This window comes from Pseudorasbora parva, chromosome 17, assembly GCF_024679245.1.
Source record: "Pseudorasbora parva isolate DD20220531a chromosome 17, ASM2467924v1, whole genome shotgun sequence".
NCBI lineage: Eukaryota > Metazoa > Chordata > Actinopteri > Cypriniformes > Gobionidae > Pseudorasbora > Pseudorasbora parva.
Window position 1 is genome coordinate 36796226 of NC_090188.1, and position 21574 is coordinate 36817799.

Genomic DNA, 21574 nt, shown 5'->3' on the forward strand with positions numbered 1-21574 from the left:
TTACACAGCTATTCTCTATTCCGTGTAAAAAATATTGTCTTTAATTGTGGAGTACGAAGCTGCATAATAAGCGCTTATTGAATTGAACGGACAAGAAAGCAATCCTGCATCCTCTGACCCCCGAATGCAGCCCGCTTTCATTGATCACCCCCTTATGAGATAATGCAATTACAAACATCAATAAGGAGCTGCGAGGGGAATCATTACGTGGTGACAGTGATAGATGATGGTGCAGAAAATAGCGCGTTTCTCTCCAACAATCCTGGAGCCCAGGGGCTTTCAGGGGTGGGCGAAGTCACCAAGGAAACAGATGACATCCAAAATGGCCCTGCAGTTTTGGACAGTCCATCTCTTCTCTCCCGACTTCTCTCTGGTTGTCCACCAGCTGCCACAGGACATTATTCTATGCGGTAACACGCTCGAGACGTTAGTGAAACAAAATTGCAATTTCATAGACACATCAGGCATTAGTTTCTCACAGTTCTTATATTTATTGGTCTTGAAATTTTATATTTATCGACCAGACTGTTCATTTATTTAGGCTGTTGTTTATTTGTATTGGGGTTGGCCTGGTGGGGTTGATGAAATGTGTATTTTAAATATGTCGTAAATAAAAGTCATAATTTGATTCGGTTAGTTTAAAAGAAAGTGACATACTATTTACTCTAAGCATGTTTAAACATAAAATGTATGTACTTCAATTGAACTAACGTGAAATTGTGCTTTTGGCATACTCTTTCGCTTGTAATATAGCCTACTGTAAAATGATGATTTGTTTTAGGCTATAACTTAAGTGGTTTAAATAAATATATGTATGAGTAGGCTATAGGCTACATCGATTTGTGATTATTGTTGTTATTGAAGCCTTATTTTGTAATGCATTTGCAAGTAAAATAATTCATACAGTGTGGGACAATGTAAATGTCCTTATGTTTTGTTTCTGCGGTATTTCTCACTAACATACAAAAAGTCACTGACACAGACACACACACAACCACACACACACACACACACACGATGGAGCGTGGACATAACCCTCTCAAACATGGCCAATGAATGGAGAGTGGACCGCATTTGCATCTGCCACTGCTACTGCCCTCGTGCTGCGAAGACACATGACCCTTTGTGAAAGTTTTCAAACTGAAGCAAAACTACTTGAATACAGAGTACAGATGACAGAAACATGCAACAGCACAGCCCATGCTGCTCTTTATGGGAGGCAGAAAGTCCTGTTTGGGCACCTCTGTGCTTATGGAACAAATTTCTTTCAGTCATTACTCACAGAGTTCAGTATGTGGTCAAAGTCAGATAAAAGCTTTCTTCTTTCTTCTTAAACAACAGATGGGAAAGGCGTCGTCTTTATATGTCTTTGACTGCGGGTAAATGAGGAAAATCAATAATCATGTTCATTTGCAAAGGTCACGAAACGCTCATTAGGAAACGTGCTTAACCAGTGGGTAACAAACCGATCTTTCTAAAATAATGTTCTATATGTAGGCCTACACGTATATTTGCTATAGGGTTTAGCTGTGAATTGGCAGTATCTATAAAGTAGCCTACACACAACGCTTAATACACAATGTAGCCTACACTTAAAACTAGCCTACTACGTGTATGTGTAGGCTTACTACATTAAAATAATTACAACAACAATAATCGGGTGCCCCAAAAAAGAAAGATTAGGCCTACATTTTACAGCTACATAATGTATAGATATTGTAGCCTACATTAATATTACTTAGTAGCTAACATAAACAGGCTTAAAGTGTGAAACATAAACATAAAACATAACATAAAAAGGCTTAAAGTGTGAAAAACTAGGCTAGAACTAAAACGGTTAGCTTCTTTAATTTCACATAAAATTATCAAAAATATATATTTTAAATAATTCTAGCAATTTACTACTTCAGTTCATAATGAAATAAACTTCAATATATTAAATATATATGTGCCCCTTAAGGACAGTTTTCCAGATCCCCTAAAGATGGCAGTCAAACATGGGATTTATCTCCGCCCGCGTCTCCAGAGCACTGAATGGCGAATGGTTGAGGAATTCAAATCTGAGGAGCTGAAACGGTGTCATTAAACCGTCGCCTGTGTTCCGCGTTGCTTGAGAGCAAAACATTCGGCAAAGAGAAGGTAATAAAAACACAATGGCGATTGAAAACTGAGAGACGGGGTTGAGAAAGGGAACTTATTGATTTATTATGGAGTGTTGTTTAACCTGGCACCACCCGTTTAGTTACAAGCTGGGCAAGTTTTTCAGAATTCCCACAAGAATGTAGCACTTTTCCCTGTCGTAGTCGTGTCGAATCCATCGTACACATACATTTCGATTATTTGTGTCTGATTTAGAATTATTTAGGCGCTCGGTGTTAGCGGGTAGCTTGGAAACAGCCATCGTCTGGATAATGCCGTTTCAAGCGCTCTTGACGGAGCCATTGAGTGAGTGAAATAAGGCGTGAGGGGGAACTAATCTTCCCATTTAAGTGTTTGTGGCAATTTTATCTAAATTAATTTTAATGCTAAACGGGGGATAATTCTTCCTTTATCCGTCCCTCCACCTCATCTAGCACCCCGTTTGAGCCTCTATCCTTCGAACGGGCCGCACATTTGTTGCACATTAGCAAACGTAGGCTACTGCGAAATGAATATGCAGCATTTAGACAAACGTCATCAATTTCATTCTACTTGATGACGTGTGATATATGTTGTGCTTTCTCTTAAAAGTTAGACTCACCTTGTGCATTTGCACCCCGTGTTCTGACCTCGTTCACACTTTACATTACATGATTTTGTAACTCGTCTTGTTATAATTACAACAACTTGTAATTACATGCAACTCACACAATAATAACTTCCTGTTGATTTATGTTACTCAGAACTGTGGACAATGCAATGAAAGGTGTGACCCACAGATTTTAGATGAGATAAACCTGTAGGCCTAGCCTATAAAAGTCTCAAATTATGATCCCTGGCTGAAAATATAGGTGGCTTATAGACCCATAAAGTTTGATTCAAGCACCAACATAAGCTCTAGGTTTATGTCTCGATCATACCACAAATTCGAACACCTCAGTGTAATAGTTTGGGGAATTCGATCAGGAAGTTTAATTTTGGATTCATTATGAAGGGTGGGGAAAGCATGTAATGTTATCAAAATTAACAAGGAATCAAATTCAAATGAATATTGGCTTATGAATAATAGAGCCACTTTGAAAATATCCATTATTAAAAAGTTAAAGTTATCTAATGGGGGTAATCTAATGTTGAAGGAAACTACACTCTTATTTGGTAACTGAAAAAAGTAAATTAAATTGGCCAAAATATTTAAAGGATTTGTAGTATTTGTGAATGACAGCCATACAAAACCTGAAGGTTATATTAAACAAAGCATGAGACAGTCCTAAAATCAAACCAGGCCAGGAATCCACAAATATATGAAAATAGCTCATGTTCCCCTCTTTTTACACAAAATTTATTCATTTACAATGTATACATAAACTCTTCAAAATTCAAACAAGTGATAGCAACACGTTAAACCAATATCCCATAAAACAGGTTTGCTTGATCAAAAGCATGAATCCCAAATCCCACTTATAACTTAAACTCTGAAAGTTTCATGGGTTGGTTTTACACACACACACACACACACACACACACACACACACACACACACACACACACAAATGCACACGCACGCACGCACGCACACACACGCACTCGCACATGCTTGTTCTTCACATTCAGCTTCTCACACATCCAGTAAAGGTAAGTGAAAATAATTTTAATTTGTTCCAATGGTGATATGGGGCCAGTTCCTTTATGATGTACAAATTGGGAATGCAAAATGGAGACCTCCTGAAAGGCAAGAGGATGTGGCTCAGACAGGTAGATATCACTCAGTTTCTTCCTAAGGCCATGATGGGTCATGGAAAATCTGCCCTCCCATAGGACAAAAAAAATGGCCTGGGAAACATGTATTCAATGAATTATTGATTTATTCACATATATATATTTTTTTTCTCGTTTAAACGCAAAGTGATTTATGGAGGAGGCCAAAAGTCTATGGAGATGGCACACACATAGTGTGGAAAGAAAAAAAGTTCACATCCTTTTTAAAAAAAAAAAATTCTATTAGAAACAGCATAATATGCAGAACAATACAATAGCATTTACAATACTTTTTTCCCAGTTCTTATGAAAGTCCAATGCAATTTTACAACAGTATACAGTATGTCCTCATCCCTCCCCTTTAGAGGCTGATATAGTAATAAATTCAATCTTTCTCTCTCTCCATCGCTCTCGCTCTCTCTTTCTTTTTTGTGTCTAAGCAAAGGGCACCTTTTTTTAAAGTGTCCCATAGTATACAGAAATCTGCTTCTTTCTTGGTCCGAACCTATAGCCAAGATGCAAGCTTCTCAGTCTCTGTAACAAGTCAGTATGTAATCGGTGCTTCGCAAGCCCCAGAAAAACCAATCGCAGCTCCTCATCCGTCCATCGCAGTCATTTAAAGAATCCGTTTTAGTAAATTACTGGGCATGGATGTCCATGAATTGTCCTCCCATGTTAGGGTCTCCTGGATTGAACATAGGGGGGCTAGAGGTTGACATGGGCATGGCAGGGTGTGGCGGTCCTCCGTGCATTAACATCGCTGGGTGGTGGGGGTGTCCAGGGATGTAGGAACGCATGGGAGGGCCGTGCCGCAACTGAGCAGGGTGGTGGGGCATCTGGGAGGCACTGTAGCCTGGTTGCCCCATTGCCATTCCCACCGGGCCACTGTGTGACAGGTAATCCCCTGGCATGCCTTGTAGTCCTAGGAAAATAAATAAATAGAAGATTACTGATGAAGCATTTGTAATAGTCAGACATAACATTATCTATATTATGTTTGGGAGGTTATCAAGCCAATAGTTTTTGTCACAATGAAGATTTGACTCTACACTTCACAGCACCAGGAAACATACGTGTCATGGGGTTGTAAGAGAATCCTCCAAGAGAGGACTGTCCTCTGTAATGAATGGGAAGAGACTAGCAGAGGAATCTGTGTATTGGGAGAGGGGGGCTCTCTAGAGACTAACTCACTGGCCTGAACACAGCACTTTGCTGCCTGCACCAGTGCAGTATCCATCAGGTCTGGAATCTGCCATGGTCATACCCGACTAGTCAACTGGAAGGTTGTCCTTCTCTAAGGTCAACCAGAAAGTCGACATGTAGCTTTTGTTAGGCTTGATGTGCTAATTTTATATTAATCTCAAAGAACACCGCTATGATGAAATCTATATAAGTGGCTCCCCACTGGATAACAGTGACTATGATGTACCTATATTAGAAAAGGCATTGACTATTTTTTAATTAGACAATCATTAATCATTTTACCATCCTTTGTGTTTTCGTCGTATTTTTGAAATGATACCAATGTAAAGTCTAACACTAAATGGCGCATAGGAGGAAATTAACTGGCATTTATCCTAAGCACGAGCCAAGTCTTTATGCCAGAGGAAGCCACAACAATGACAAATGAGGTAAAATAAGCCATGCCTTTATTCTACGTTCTCCCCTCACTTATCTCACTTTAAACACAATGAGCAAAGGTCTGTGGCTCGCTCTGAGAGCCCCTCAGAGAAACGGCACCATTGTGCTTAAATTAGAGACGAAAGGTGAAAATTTACAAAGGCCGTCACTTGAGAGGCCTCACCTGGGTGCGTGCACGTGCCACGAGCAGAAAGGCCACTAACCCTGTGACGGCGGCAATACAAAGCAACAAATCAACCTCAAGTTAAAACAGCTCCTTTTGTTATTGCTCTGATTATAGGTCTTTAGGTTTCAGTTTTAGAATGACATATATAATGGTTGGTGTTTTGCACCAGCATGTGAAGTGGTAATCTGTATGCCCCTGCAATTATTTACTACTAAAGGCCTGACCCAAGCTTTTGAGGGGTCATCAGCTGTATTTGATTTCAATCCTTGAACACGTTGTTCAGTGAGGAAGGAAAACATCCACTCTATCAGAAAAGCAATGCACGGATGTGAAAAGGGCACACGTTGCAAATGTGGTTTTTCACTTAATAAGTCAATCAATACATTGAGTTCCTTGCCTGTCTATTTTCAGAGGTGCCATGGGACCGAATCAACAGGGGATGTTTTACATAGACAATACCGGCAGCCAAATCCCTGAAGACCCTTTCCCCCCAAAAGTAAAAGTTCAGAGCAGAAAAATAGGTACCTTGACCCTGCAAAAGGTTAACAAACTTCTGCTTAATGAATGGGAGGAATGAAATTTCAGACAAAGGAGTCTCCAGCAGAGCTTCCAGCTCACCAAAGCATACCAGCTGCGTTCAAGTATGGACGGGGAGGGCAACATTTTTGTCCATATGCCCATAATTAATGCTTTCTGCGTTCACTATTGTCTTGAAATTAAAATGAAAAAATGTTGGCCACCCTTGGCTAATTTTGTTGAAGAAACACAAAGAATGGTACAGGGGGAAATGGTCATAAAACAGTCGTTCCCTCATTTATCAAAGGCTCGCCCTCTTCTGCTTGAGTAGCCTGGCTTTATCCACGCTGACAGGTGTATTGTTTCGGAGAGCTATAAGCTCTATAATCGTCATGGGCAGAAAGCATAACGCTTTGCTAAGTAGGTTTAATTGGCTTTGGTTTTAAGTAATGTTGCAGTGTGACTGCTTGGAACACCTTAATTTCAGGTCTTGGGACTTCCCAGCAAATAACTGCTTAATCTCGCCTTGAGGAGAATTCCTCAACTAATGAAAATTGCTTATAAAATATAATGAAGCCTTGCTCTCTTAATCAAATAAGATAACGTTTTTTGTAATAACCTATTAATTTAATTGGTCGCGAAGTATAAAACACATCACTTACATTTAATTGACCTAGAAACTATAGTAACAATATTTAAATTAGACAAGCTAGGAAATTTCAGTGATGAAGCCATAAAGACCAGGCATTCTTCACCATGGCGACATATTTCTGTCACACTCTACCTCCTTTCTTTCCTCATTTCCCCCTCTCGCTCGCTCTCTTTTTCCCCTCAACCCATCTCATCTAAGATTCCACACGCGGCCCAATTACAGAATTCGGCAAGCAAATTGAGGCTGTTTAAAGCAGGTTTCTCGCATGTCTTCTGGGAACTACGGCAGCTGCTGTAAGCAGCCATTTGGACACCGGGAAACACTCTCAGTGTTTAGATATGCACACAAAGCAAGGACGTGACGTTTTAAAGCACAGAGCTTGTGTTATCAGCCCCATGTCTCTCGGTTAAAGACAGTGAAGTAGAGAGTATCTTTGAGAACAGAGGCATGCATTCTGTGCTTGGCTGCATTAATGATCGCTATTTTTGTATACTGAATAAGTCAAATCCATTTGTCACACCGCTTGTGATGGCATATTTAATTTGGATATAGTCAATTAGGCTGGACTAAGCTGTGTACCCTGCTGTGCACACCTCCATTTTGCACTCCTTCATCTCCCCTGCCTTTGCCATTAGTAATCCTATTAGGAAAGACAGACAAGAAAATAGTGGACCAAGTCAGGGTCGATAGAAGCAGCTCCACCTAAAACATTCCAGGCAAGACTGACATAATTTCCAAATGTGTGGCTATGTATTTGTCTGTGGGGCGAGAGAGCGAGTCTTTGTGCGTTGCCTCGCAGGTTGGTGTATAAATGTAACTCATGCATCAACTGTAGGGAGACAGATTTATGACACTTTGGGGACATGCACTTTTCTCTCCTTGCACTGCTGCAGACTGCTTACATTTTGCCAATCAGTCTGTTGCTATGGTAACACACCCCTCCCTTTCTCCGACCAAAACCCCAATCTCAATCCCCCCACCCTCCATTCGCCTCTTTCCCCACACAGCTATTCCTCCTCTCTCTCTCTCTCTCTCTCTCTCTCTCTCTCTCTCTCTCTCTCTCTCTCTCTCTCTCTCTCTCTCTCTCTCTCTCTCTCGCCCACACTCATTTGTCCTTTCTGTATGACTCTATGCACTCTATCCATGTTTAGTAATATGGCCAAAAATTTTCATAAGTAAGAAAATATAACAAAGATCACACACATAAGCACACAAACTCCTGATTTAAGCATGTCACCCACAATAACAAGAAATATTAGTATTGGTAAGCAGGAAAAGCAGCGTGTTGTCTGGAGGAAAAGAGACATTTCTCTCCCATTTCGTAAAAGCAAATCAAATGAATTGCTGAAAACATTGTGGATGCTTGGTGACCCTGCTTTTGTACTTACTTCCCCCATTGCTTTGCGATTGGTTAACTAGAAGGTTACATGTAGTGCCACTGTCCCTCCATGCCCATATTCATGCCCATCCCACTCATAGGCCCTAGAAGGAGAGAAAACAATCGAAGAAGAAGATGCCGAAAGATGAGAAAATAAACAGACAACAGCTCAGAGACAGAAGGTCAAGAAACAAAAGCACATCCCCATTTATTAAAAGAAAAGAGAAGAACACCATATGGTATAAATAAGACTATATAAGTAAACAAACAAGTAAATAATGCATTCAAAGTCTAAAGGTTGGAAGGAAGCCTGGCTTTGGACAAATCCAGCAGCTTAACTGGTGAGGTGGGAGGGAATGAGTGGTTAGCGACAGTGACCGATTGCACAGGGTGGAAGAGGCTTAGATTCAGAGAGAAGAGCAAATTCTGTGAAGATGGGTATTAGAAAGCAAAAGACTTTGGAGGAAAGGAAACATGAAGGGACAAAGGGGGTATAATGCATTGGACCACACCTGTGCTAGCCAAGGGTCTCAGAGTCAGTCTGAGAAGGAGGTAGTGATGGGGGGCTTGTGGGAAGGTGGGAGATGTCAGAAGAGAAGACGACACGCCAAGGTCTTACCAGGTGGTCTGATTCCCATGTGCTGCTGGCCGTCCATCACGAAGCCTCCCATGGGTTGACCATCTGGGTTGTAGGGAGCTCCTTGACTTACTGCAGGAGGGTATGGTGAGGGAATGCGGGGGAAATGAACAGTGGTCAATTAGTGCTTTTAATTAAGTTTCAGTCGTAGGAGAAACATCATCTGTTAACCCACATGCAGACTGAGGTGTTTCACACAGTTTCTTTGGGTTTTGTGAGAGATAACACACTTGACAGAACATGCCCAATGAAGCTTAAGTACTAAGCCTATATCCTATAGATGGGGAAAATATTTTTAGGAAGCAATGCAGTAAAACTGCTAAATAAAAAATACAGTGATATTTTTTTTTTCCACACAAACTAATAGAGATGTACTTCTTACTTACATTTAGATGTCCACACTTTTAAAAGTGTGTGTGTGTTTGGGGGTTATTTGGTCAAAAACAACAGCTCAACCCCAATGAATGCCTTTGAACTTTACTGAGTCCCTAATGCAACCCTGCCCCCTGAACCCTATTACAGGTAATAAACTTTACAGCAGTCCACAACAAGCCATGCACCAGGGGCACTGTTCACTAACAGGAAGAACTGAAGCAGAAGGCTAGAACAGCCACTACACAATAAAATGTACTGATTAATATCCTCTTTACTTTGTCGAACTACTCTCTACTTAACTTTTGGAGGATAATAATTTGGATAAGGAGGATCCAGTTGTAGTTACTGTTTCAATACTTTAATCCATCGTATGTGTTTGCTCGCTTCTTTTTGTCACTGGGTTATATAGCGCCCAAGTCAGCATGATTAGTGCTTTGGGTTAATTGGATGGATTTTAGTGGTCAATCATTGTTGACATCCAGGCTGGGCTAAGTATTTACCGGCAGGTGGGCCTCCGGGTGCATGGCTTGCAGGGGGCTTTCGCCTGCGGGACTTGAATACAGAAACTATGGGGGACTTGCCTGCTCTGTTGGACTGGTCGATCATGGGCTGCACTATTCTTCTTCTTGCGTTAATGAACCTGTAAAAAACAAGAAGATGCAACATATGATGGAAAAGTCACTGGAGTTTTTGCTGTCTTTTTTTGTAAACACAGTCATGTCCATGCCTGCTGCTGTCCAGATCAGCCCAGATAACTAATAAGAGGGGTAATTGGGGGATTTTTTTCTCTAATCCTCTAGTACTCCAGTGGGAGTGTCAGAGAGTTGTTCCATTACACAGAAATGTTCACAAAGCTTATGACTTGTACAAACTTGCGCTGGCTTAATATATATCGCCTACTAAGCAAAGTGCACAAAAAGCACTTTGAAGAAAGTGGTGTTTTTTCTTCATATGCAGTTCAAGTGACTCCTTTCCTTTTTTTATCAACTTTATTTTAAACCACTGAACAACTCAAACCCAGATGCCAGATGTAACGCAGTTGATATGCAACACAGCAATTAACGTCTTTAGGAAATGTTTGCTAACAGAAAAAGTGTTGCATTGTCAAAGAACACAAGTACAAGCCATGTTTTCCTCTTCATTGTGTCTCCCTAGAGGAAGAATATTGAAACTCTGGGTTCAATGAGGATTAGTTTTTTTTTACCTCTCTGAAAAAAGCAGGCTGCTCTGCATTTCTGCATATCGTGCATATCATTGGCGACAAAAACATATCTGGCCTCTGTAGCTTCTGACCCACAAACTCCTTGCACCATACATCGGAGTGCTCTGGCCTTGTTGTGCCTAAATCCCCTCTAGTGACCCCATGACCCTGGTCACCTCCAGGAGACTAAGCTCAGGGGTTCCAACTTGATTTATGTCCTCCTGCTGTTACCACAGTTGGACACTTCCATTTCATCCTTTGAGGGGGGAATTAGTAGACTTTTAAGGAAACAATAGCCTCACTCCTCTTTTCAGGCTGAGAAAAGCAAGGGAGGAGAGCTTGGGGTGGAGGGAGAGAGAGCGGGAGAAAGGAAGAAATAAAAGAAAGAGCTGAACTAACTGACAAAGCAATGTTCATATAGGCATCTGTTAAGCTTCTTGCTTCTTAATTATAAAATGGATCATTCCAACTCTAAATTTTGATTGTGTTAGCCACATTTAAACCCCAAAACCCCTCATACAGTTTGAATAATGAGCTGTTACTTAGAATAGCTATTTTTATTGTATTCAAAGTATTATTATTAATAATAAATGTAATTACTCAACCATTTTTGATACACCCAAGGCTGTTCTATTTGAATTTACCACGATTGAGGTGACTTTTAGGTACTCTTCATGTTATGTGCCGTACATCCTGTGGGATTTTTTTCTTTTTTTTTTTCCTTAAAATATTTTTTTACCAGAGAACACAAATTTCTCATATATTTATCACCAATATCACTACAGAATCACCTTAAAGGATTGGGGAGGAATGTACTGACATGGCAGTGCACCATCAAATGAGAGAATGTCTGGAGTTTTATCACCAGCAGTGGGCTGGAGAGCAGGGGGAGTCTCAGACTAGGCATTCCTTTTACTGCCTTCATCTCAGGCTGGGGTCAAAGAGGGGGGCACTGTTGTCTATCTGCTGACCTCTGCCGTTTGGATTTTCCTCCCTCGCTCACTCGCTCTCCCTCTGCCTTTTTTCCGCTTGCTTTTTTTTCAAATTGTGGAAATGGCTGTTCTTTCTTTTCTTTTCTTTAAAAAAAAAAAAAAGGTATCTTAAGCTTCCTCTCGTTCCTCCTTATATCTAAGGCCAGATGCGCCAAAAGCTGGAACAAAGGACAAGTGCTACACAATACCAGGCAGGGGGATGGAGAGGTGGTGGGGGTGAGGGTGGGGGTGTAGGAGTGTGAGGAAAAAGAAAAAGAATGGTCATGCTCTGTTCTGTGAGCCAGGCGGACGCCCTGGCGCTGACGGTTAAGAAGGCAATCAAAAGGAGCAGAGAGCCATACGGGCCAGGCTAAAGCTGGAGCCTCCATTAGGAGTAAAAGTTCACCTTTGCGCGACCTCTCCGCGCTATAGGACTGCGTTTATGGCCTGTTCAGTTTCTACTTCCCATAGGCACACAATGAAGCCAACTATTCAGTCCAGCTTGGGACAATGGGGGGCTATTTTAAAGCAAAACGCCACTAGTGGCACCTCCAAAGAAGGATAAAAAGAGGAGGGTTAAAAATTCAGAGTTTCACTAAAAGGACGAGAAAAAAAGATTGAAATGAGTGTTTATAAGCCAAATGAACCTTGATAGAGGGCAGTTTGGTTCTTCTCATTCTGTTAAGTGTGTGTGTGTGTGTGTGTGTGTGTGTGTGTGTGTGTGTGTGTGTGTGTGTGTGTGTGTGTGTGTGTGTGTGTGTGTGTGTGTGTGTGTGTGTGTGTGTGTGTGTGTGTGTTCGTGTTCAGTAATGTTTTGGAGCACTATTGCTCATTCCCGACTTCACTGACAGTCGATCTGATCTCTGTCGGCTCTGCCAGGGCCTCCGCTAATATCCCACTCTCATTACAAACGCACAGGTGTAGCACGAACGGCACGTGAAATGGCCAATTAAAAGCAAGAAATTGTCTTTTTCATCAGCTGCCTTTGTTGCGTGACCAATTAGGGAATAATTTAATAAGTGTTGCTGGAAAGATCCGGATTGAAGATACAAAAGGTTATATTTCAGTATGTCTATCTAAATGCATATGAAGTGTGTCCTTTTTCTCAGAAAGGCCCCCGTCGTCTGCTCGTTCCCTTTTTCTCAGATGTAAACTGTTTGAGGGGGCGCATGCATGACTACGGAGGACCAAATTCACTCATGAAATCACATTTCAACACACTGAGCTACATTTACATGTATATTAAAAACCCACAAACAGGCATATCAGTAATACCAATGGAATAGAATGAGCTGATGATTCGGATCTGCATCTGTGGCTCTACAGGAATCTCCAGTAAAAATATGCATTAAAAGAAAATACATAAAAGATGTTATGGTCTTGGATAATTATCAGTTAAAATGAAGTAAGGGCGCATTATCAATCTAGTCATTGTGCTAACTCCGTAACAAGCTATAAATAGCTACATTTTCAGTAGTGTGATTGAAGCTCAGCTGTTTTTAAAACATTATAGCTTTTCCAGTTACAAGTTACTGTGACATAACACTACATTGCCGTGTTTAATGTTGCACTGCATTTTGCACACATAAATCTAAGTAATATTTATACTTAATGTTCATTGGGGGATATGAGACAAAAAGGGATATGAGACCCTGCTTTAAATTTTAGGTCTTCTTTTTTAAGTACTTAAATGTGCACTATGTAGTATTTTTGCAGTAAAATACCCAAAAACCACTAGGCCAGTGTTATACCCCAAATGTTTCCAACTATTTGTAAATTGTGAAAAAATCGCTATTTTAACCAAGGAGCCGGGACGTCTGAGCATAGCATCTGAGGGAATCGCCTGCCAATTAAATCTTATTTGCGCTACCCTCGGTTTCCGGTTTTATTCTGCAAATGGACTGGTAAATGGACTGCATTTATATAGCGCTTTTATCCAAAGCGCTTTACATTTTTGCCTCACATTCACCCATTCATACACCAACGGCGATGTCAGCCATGTAAGGCGCCATCCAGCTCGTCGGGAGCAGCTGGGGTTAGGTGTCTTGCTCAAGGACACCTCGACACTTGGTCAGGTGGAACCGGGGATTGAACCACCAACCTTTCGGTTTGTAGACAACCTACATGAACCACTGAGCCACTGCCGTCCAGAAGCGCTTTACTCTTAGCAGTGTGAACAACAAGTGTCACAGTAGCTGCTGAGCGAACGCACAGCGTAACGTCATAACATCATTTTAAACACACTTAAATGTATCTAATATAAACAAAGCAGCGTTACCTCATACTCATGACCGGAAAAGCGGAAATGGCGCCCGCGAATGTCCCTTCCAGTCATAATAAAAGTCCCGCTGCTCGCAAGCCGTATGTTGCACAACAATCACTCCAGCGGCCTTGCTCTGCTCCACAACACTCTGCCCTGCTCTGCTTCATACTACAGTAACATTAATAATAACATTCATGAACATGAGTCCTATCCCTGAAGACCTCATGTCCCAAGATTCTGCGCTCAAACGCTTTTGCGTCATCAAACTACGCCTTTATTTCGAATAGGTGCCCTCTAGCGGACGGAAAAATTACATGGCGCAGCTTTAAATAAAAATATTAAATGAAAAATATATTTAAATTAGTGTGCTTTCTATTTTTGTTGCTATAAATATTTCTGTCCAAGTTCAATACTATCATCCTGATTAAGAAAGCGTTGGTGCCACATTTAAATTATGTATATTATATTATGTTATGTTATATTTTGTGTTTTGTTATGTTATATTGTGTAGTTGGTAGCTTGTAATATAATGAACTACTTTTTCAAAACAACAGCTCAATGTTTTTAAATAATGTGTAACCTGTACAGTGGGAAACTACATTTTTGAAGTATCTGCTTTAATTCAACGAGCTAATCATGCAATAAGACCCCTCTGGTGAAACCAACTTTATTATCAGTGTCTGCTCCAGAGATCCATTTACTTAAGTAATTAGTAATTCACATGTTGGCATGCCTCAAGGCAAATTTCATAAATACGAGCATCTCATCTCGACCTAAAAGTCATAAAAGTCCATTCGGCTCCTCCTCTCTCCGAGTCAATCTGGGGTCAGTCGCTATGGCCTGCCTGTGTTTAAATAAACTAGTCCAGCTGTTTGCTGCACAAATTCCATTTACACTCTTCCTCCCCCCACCCCGATCCACCCACTCTCGCTTGCTCACACACACACACACACACATTTTACACACTCCTTTTAATCAGTGCAGTGCAAGCCAGGCCTGGAGGAGTGGTGTTAACCTGTTCCTTTGCTTGAGACAGGCGAGGAGCGACGGGGCATTCATAAAGGACCAACTTCCAACACCCGTTTGCATCTCTCACCTCAGACAATTCCATTCAGCCACATCACACCCTTCTTCCTCCCCTCGCACTGCATGTTTTTGCCTTTCTCACTTCTCTTCATTATCTTAATAACACAGGTCTCCCCCTCGGCCGCTCCGCTGCTTCTTAGACTGTTGGTTAATGCAATCCCACAAGAGGAACCCACTCTGGTGGGTCTGGGGAAACAGAGGCCATGTACTAGAGACTACTGCTAAAGATGGATGCCACTCTTTCTTCAGAGTGCTTATGTGAAATACATGTCAATGCAGTGACATCATTCTCTTTTAGGCACTTGACAGCTCATTTGAGGTGTGGTGCTAGAAAATCACAGTAAGATAGGCATGTGTCTGGACTTATTCGCAAATTTTGCTGTAGCTGCTTACACCAGCTAAAAACAAACCTGTTGGCTTCCAGGTTACTTGCATACATCTGTGAGATTTGCCATAGTTATCGTCATGTCAACCACTGGAATTTCTAGAGAGACTCTCTGGTATTCCTTACACATACAGAACAATATTTTGCGGATTCAATCTCACATATTTAAATGTAGTCATCAAAATATTGCAATGTGTACGTGGCCAGCAATTCTTTGCCATTACCGGGATTACCTGGCCCACTCTAGCAGAGCAAACAGCCTGCCCAAAGAAAACAGAGGAGATGTAAAAGGGGCTTTTGGGGAAGTCTCAAGTAGGGGCTGGTCTAATCCCTGCTGCATCAGCCCCCCTCCAACAGAGGCTGGCTATTACTTCAGCAAACTCACCCCTGGTGCACCCCCACAAGCTCCTCTCACCAAACAAAGTCGAAACCTTTCCATTAACAGAGCTGTGAAGTCCCCTCTAAAGCCGCTTTTTAAAGAGTGGGGCCGCCGCCTGGGGGCTGAGGAACACATTTTATAAACACATAGTCGTTCTGTGAGAAGGAGAGAGGGGCACAGCAGTGAGCGCTACGAGTTGCTCGAGAGAACAATTCAGCCTGGAACGTGCATGAAGACTTCAGACCAGAAAACCTTGAGCTTGAGGCAAGAGGAGACCATTGCTGTGATCAACCTCTGTTGCGGCATTCAAACGACCACTGAAAAACAAAGCGGCGCGCAACTGCTGCGAGGTGCTGGATATGCTTCAGAGACGGTTCCCCACTCCTCTGGAGTCGGGGACTATGAGGTCATTCTTGGCATGAACGCGGCCTGCCTGCTCTCCTCTGATTCTCCACCCAGTCCAAAGAGAGTGAGAGAAAGAGAGCAATAATACATCAGTGAGGGAGGGCACTGTCACATGCCCACTTCACAAACAAAACATTGGAACGCTTTCCATTCCATGTTGTCGCCTATCTCTGAGGGATCTTCATGCAGTCTGATGCCGCAGGGCTAGCGCTTGGGCCAGAGGCTTCTCTCTGTCTGGGCAAACATGCAAACAAACAACCACACAGTCTTGGGACGTCAACTGTAACCGTGTGTGGCAGAGCACATGGCACATTTGAGAGGATGACATCACGGCGGCAGGTTTAATAGGTCCTCCGCCTAGCTGTCACTATGGTGGTCTCTGCCGGGTGCTGTAGAGCTCGTGCTGGCACCGCCAGTTCTATTGACACACATACAAGACCTTACACATAAGACCTGACTGGCCTTACTAACCAACTGAGTAAAAACTATTTTTACTTTAATAACTGATGGTGTGTTCATTTAAATAACCAGTAGAGACCATAAATTAAATAAATAAGTATTTTTTTCTGACAAGTTTAGTCACAAAAACACACTGCACACATGCTAGTATAAGATCAACATTCTATCGAGTACCATGGTACTGTTTGATTTATGCACCATTATATGTAATATATAATGTAAGGTTTTGCAAAAAGCATGTTAACAATGCAAGACCTTAATACAAAATGACCAATTTTATGTTTGTCGATCAATGACAGACAGAAGTTTTCATGGAACCTGTTTAATAATCATTATTTTAGCAATTTTGTGTTTAAAGCTAATTGAGCAGAAATGACACACTTCACATTCTGGCTAAAACAAAATGTTTTACTTTTTATACATAGCCTATAGATTAAAATATGAGGTGTTGCTCTAGTGTGCTTATTTTTGTGGTTGTTGTTGGAGGGGGTGAAGTTCAGCATGACCTTGCAATCACTGTAATGCTAAAAGCTCATTAGCTAATCAGTGGTCGGCTCGCTAATCAGCGGTCCAATCTGTTCCTAGATTTATACACATAACCAATATGCTCTAGTGCCGATCCACCCTCCGTCTGTCATGTTCGCATTCCCCCACAAAAGAGAGGATGAAAAAAGTAGAGAAAAGAAGAAAAATGTAGGCATTGCCTGGGGCCTGTTGTGATGTAAGACAGAGGGAGAGAAAGAGGGGGGTGCACCCTTGTATGGTTCACAGACTCTGTACGAATGCATGCATACACACACGCACATATCCTACGACAACTTACTGCCAAAGAGCCATCCATGCACATGTATCTCCACATATAGAGACACATTATCTCCGAGACAAAGAAACTATTTTAACTGTGCTGGTCTCATTTACACGCACACACATATGCACACCCAGTCCAACACACATTACTAAAGACTTCACATGACTAAATGCACACACATGCACACACACGCACGCACACACACACACACACACACACACACACACACACACACACACACACGCACACACAGAACCACTCCAACTTGTCTTCTGTTGACACAACACAGAGATCAGGTCTGAGCAAGTGCTGAAATTCCAGTATGGCAGAATTGTTAGCAAACACTTGAGAACAGACTGAGCCCAACTGTGCAGAAAGGCAAACAATCGCTATATCCATCCAGCTTCATGTAGCTGAGCTTTCCACTATGTCTCCATCTTTGCCTGATGTAGCAGGGGGATTTTGAGGGTGTAGGTTGGGCCACATGCCTGTGTCTCGCTGGTGTAAATATGTCTTTTGTTTGGCGGTTTGACCCCAGGGTGTGTTGGTATTTTGTTGAAAGGCCACGGATATTCACGCTAAAGCACCTTGACAGGAAGGCTGTGTGAAGGCCGCTCCGGGACATGGGCTATGGCTCGTCTCACCCAGACCTACTAGCGTACTTTGGGCCGCTGTTGCATGCACACACACATATATATACACATATGCATGCATGCACAGTGACACTCACAGATATACTTGCATGCTCAGCTTAAGCAAATAATTGTGCAAGTACACTACACCCAGTATTATAGATCTAGCAAACACGTTCAGATATATGGTCTAAAACTAGATCTTGGAGAAACATTTTATTGCTCAGATGTTGCTCTTTGATAGCTCAGCAGAATTAATGATGTGGATAGTTATGTAACTAGTTGTGTTTTCTAAGTATCAATCTGTCTTCGAAATATTTCTCTATTTTACAGCTCGAGAGTTCTCAGTTTCATGCAAGTATGTACATTGTCTCAGATGTTCCTCCAAGAATCCCTTTTGGAATATAAAGTAAATTGTTGACATAGGAGGAGGGTATAGAATTAATGTGCAAGTATATCGGGATGAGAATTGTTTAGGTTCATAATGAAAATACTGACTTGACGGTATGACAAATCTAAGCACAGATGTGGAGCACTATTGTGCCACAATCTTTGTTCTCAAACAAGTCTCTGTTTGCTTTCCATTAAAACCTTATTGTAGTCTGGGAGAAACTACTGAGATAGCACATAGATTTTGCTTCTGTATCGGTAAAAACATTGTGTATCACCTCTCCAAGAAACCTACTGGGTCAGGGGTCACATTTTCCCCTAAGCTATAAGAACGCTGCCAGATACTACACACGAAATGCACATAGAGCAATCATCCAGAGCTTTTCTTGAACAAGTTTCAACTTCTCTTGACATGGGCGGGCTTGGCTGTCAAAGAAGTGAAGCATGCCAGTCATCCAGTTCTCTCTCTCGCTCCTTTTTTCTCTCAGGCGCAGAAACCTGATCCAGGGTGTGTGGACGCTGTTTCTCTAAAGTAGCCCCGCCACACTTCACTCCATGCTTTTAAGACTTTCATAAAAGCCGCCTTATTGACAAAACAATCCATCCCTAAGGTTTAAACAGCATCTTTAAAGGGATTATTAAATTCCGTCAGGAAGGGAAGACCGGGCAACATGTGAAACCCGATGACCCGCCCATTGATTTTACATCACTGATCTTTATGGAGTGTTCTGAGAATGCTTCCTCTTATCGTCAAAGGCTAAAACTTTTCTTGCACTCTGTATCTTTCATTTTTCTTACTCTCCCCTCAAAGTTTTGCATTTGGATGTAAAAACCAACTGTACCTCCACATCATTATGCGGTTGTACATAATCCCTATCAAAGCTCTGACATCTCCCTCCAAAAATAGATCCCACCGTCTATCCACATCCTCTCTTTGATGCCTCGCTCTCTGTGTCTTAGGCTGTCTCTGTGAGCTCATGCGTGTCCACAGGCGCGCATGCGTCTCTGCTCATGTGTGCGTAAGAGTGTCCATAAGGGTGTGACTAAGTGTACATCTATTGCGCATCGTCCAGATTTGAGGAATAGTTTTCAGACACTCGCAATATATGTTGAATAAACAACACGTGGGCCAATTGTTAATATGTGGACCCAGATTCGCAGCGGTCCCTCACGTTATGTTAGCGCCAATAATTCATGAGTGATCAGCACCCCGCATGGCCTTTAGCATTTTTTATTTAATCTTCAGCCCGCGGATTCTCTGAGTCTTCATCAATAATGGACACATACATGTGTGTTAACAAGTCTAGGAGAGCAGGGCTTAAGGAAGCTGACATTTTCAGTTGATCTCTTGTTTAGTTCCATCTGTTAGCTGTTTGTTTGTCACATTTCTACACGTTCACCCCGAGTCCAATAATCAACAACATTTTGCTCGGAGATATAGCTAGATGACGGACTTACATACTAATTGAATGAACTCTATATGCTTTTTGCAATGCCACAATTTGATTATGTAAATCTTGCACGGATACTGTATGTTGGGAGTAAGCTATATTGGCCCTGTGCTTTGACTAGTCTGATAAATAGAATCACAGCTAGGGAAATTGCCTCTAAAATCAGCAGGTCAGGAGGTAACATCACCAGGGGTTGCCATGGAGACACCCAATGGTGAGCTTCCTACTAAGCACAACCACGGGCCTATGAAATGACAGATCCTACTCTCTAACCCCAAATGTGCCGAGTCTCTCTCTCCCTCTCTGTGTTTTCATACAGACTTTCCATGTCATCTGCACCCTTCTACACATACCCGAACACTCATCTACATTGATGCACACAATCTGGGAGAGGGCAGCAAGATCTCAGCATGCAGGGTTTAGTGGCTAATACCGCTTAAATTGACCACCTCTGGTTCATCGCTTAGACAAGTGCTCTTTCTCCTGCATCCACACTGACATGGGCAGCAAACCCTGCTTTAAATGAGTCATCCCAGCAGCCAGAGTGCTGGTGTAGGACAGGACAGTGTGTGAAGTAATTGCCTGTGTGTTCTCTGCTAACTAATACGGCTGAAAGAATTGATCTCCCATGGGTTGTTGTGAGGTCACAGAAATTGATAACCCCAACAAGATTCCCCGGTGTCCGCCATCCTGCGTCCCACTGATAGGCCACTTTTGTAAATTAATCCTCATTCTTAGTCACCGGTTGTCTCCAAGGTACCCAACTGAACAATGGTAAGGATTATGTTTTCAGAAATTACATTTTGTGTAATGGGCTTTAATACATCTCCCATCTCTCTAACTCTCCTAACATCTGGTGTACATAGCAAGAGATTGTTTGTTAATAAGCTTGAGAAGCCCGACGGAATAACATTGTTATGTAATCAGGATACAAAAGTGTAATGCATTACAGTTCAATTTGATATGCTTAGCAAAACATTTAAAAACAGCAGAATATACATTTTTAAATTAAAAATTATATTACTACCATTCATTTCTATGGTAGAAACTTTCATATTTGCATCCCATAGCACTTATTAAAAGTTCATAAGAATGCCCCCTTTCTAGCTGCCAGTTTCTATGATAAATGCAACTATCACATGTAAATGACATGTCACACAAGTAAAATATATTCAAACCATTTTTTACAGTTGCCAATTTACTCAGATGACACTTAATATTCAACAATAGTTTTGATCTGCCTGATTTGTCAACATTGTATGAAAACTGAACTGAGCTGGAGGATGGCATGGTTTTCTCCAGAGCTGCTATATCAATAAACGAGCTAAGGGTACATACACAAGACAACAATTTGCTACGTTTTTTAAATGGTTCCTGTCCACACAGATCAGCGAAAAACTACTATAGAGGCTATAATGCACATGCATAGACTAAAAAGCACTGTATAAATAAAGGTGACTTGAATTGTCTGCTGATAATTGTTATAAATCATTTTATAAATCCAAATAAGCTTCTTCTGATCTTCTACAGATCCTCTTTGGAAAAGGTTTGAAAAATGTTTTTCATGCTAGTTCAATGAACCCTGAAAAAAATTATTGTACTTGTTCGTATGGAACATTCCTAAGACACTAATAGTTTACAGGCGGTAGACAATTAAGGTTACAGTTACAATAACAGGACACTTAACACAAGACTGTTTTTGAGCAACTAGATTAGATACATGTATATTTATTAAAGAGCCATAAGGCACCGGGTAATGGTATTAGAAATTAACATTATTATTTTTTAAGCAACACAATTACTCTAATTTACCTCTTTGAATTGGAATTCTCAATTTTAACCTTAATTACTACACAAATTGAAATATAAATAATAAAAAAATAGA

At 41.4% G+C, this 21574-nt stretch overlaps 1 protein-coding gene across 2 annotated transcripts in view; it reads right to left on the reverse strand.

Annotated features, from left to right (window-relative positions):
- Positions 1-3983: 3983 nt before the first annotated feature.
- The window catches only part of meis1b (Meis homeobox 1 b), a 67758-nt gene continuing 50167 nt past the window's right edge, over positions 3984-21574 (reverse strand). The window contains exons 10-13 of one of the 2 annotated variants that reach the window (XM_067422488.1): positions 9841-9899; positions 8867-8956; positions 8258-8351; positions 4677-4816 (exon numbers count right to left, since the gene is read on the reverse strand). In XM_067422488.1, coding sequence (XP_067278589.1) covers positions 8293-8351; positions 8867-8956; positions 9841-9899 — 208 coding nt within the window. In that variant the 3' untranslated portion in view covers positions 4677-4816; positions 8258-8292. Of the gene's footprint in view, positions 4817-8257; positions 8352-8866; positions 8957-9840; positions 9900-21574 lie in introns of both variants that reach the window. The other variant, XM_067422487.1, reaches the window with a different exon arrangement.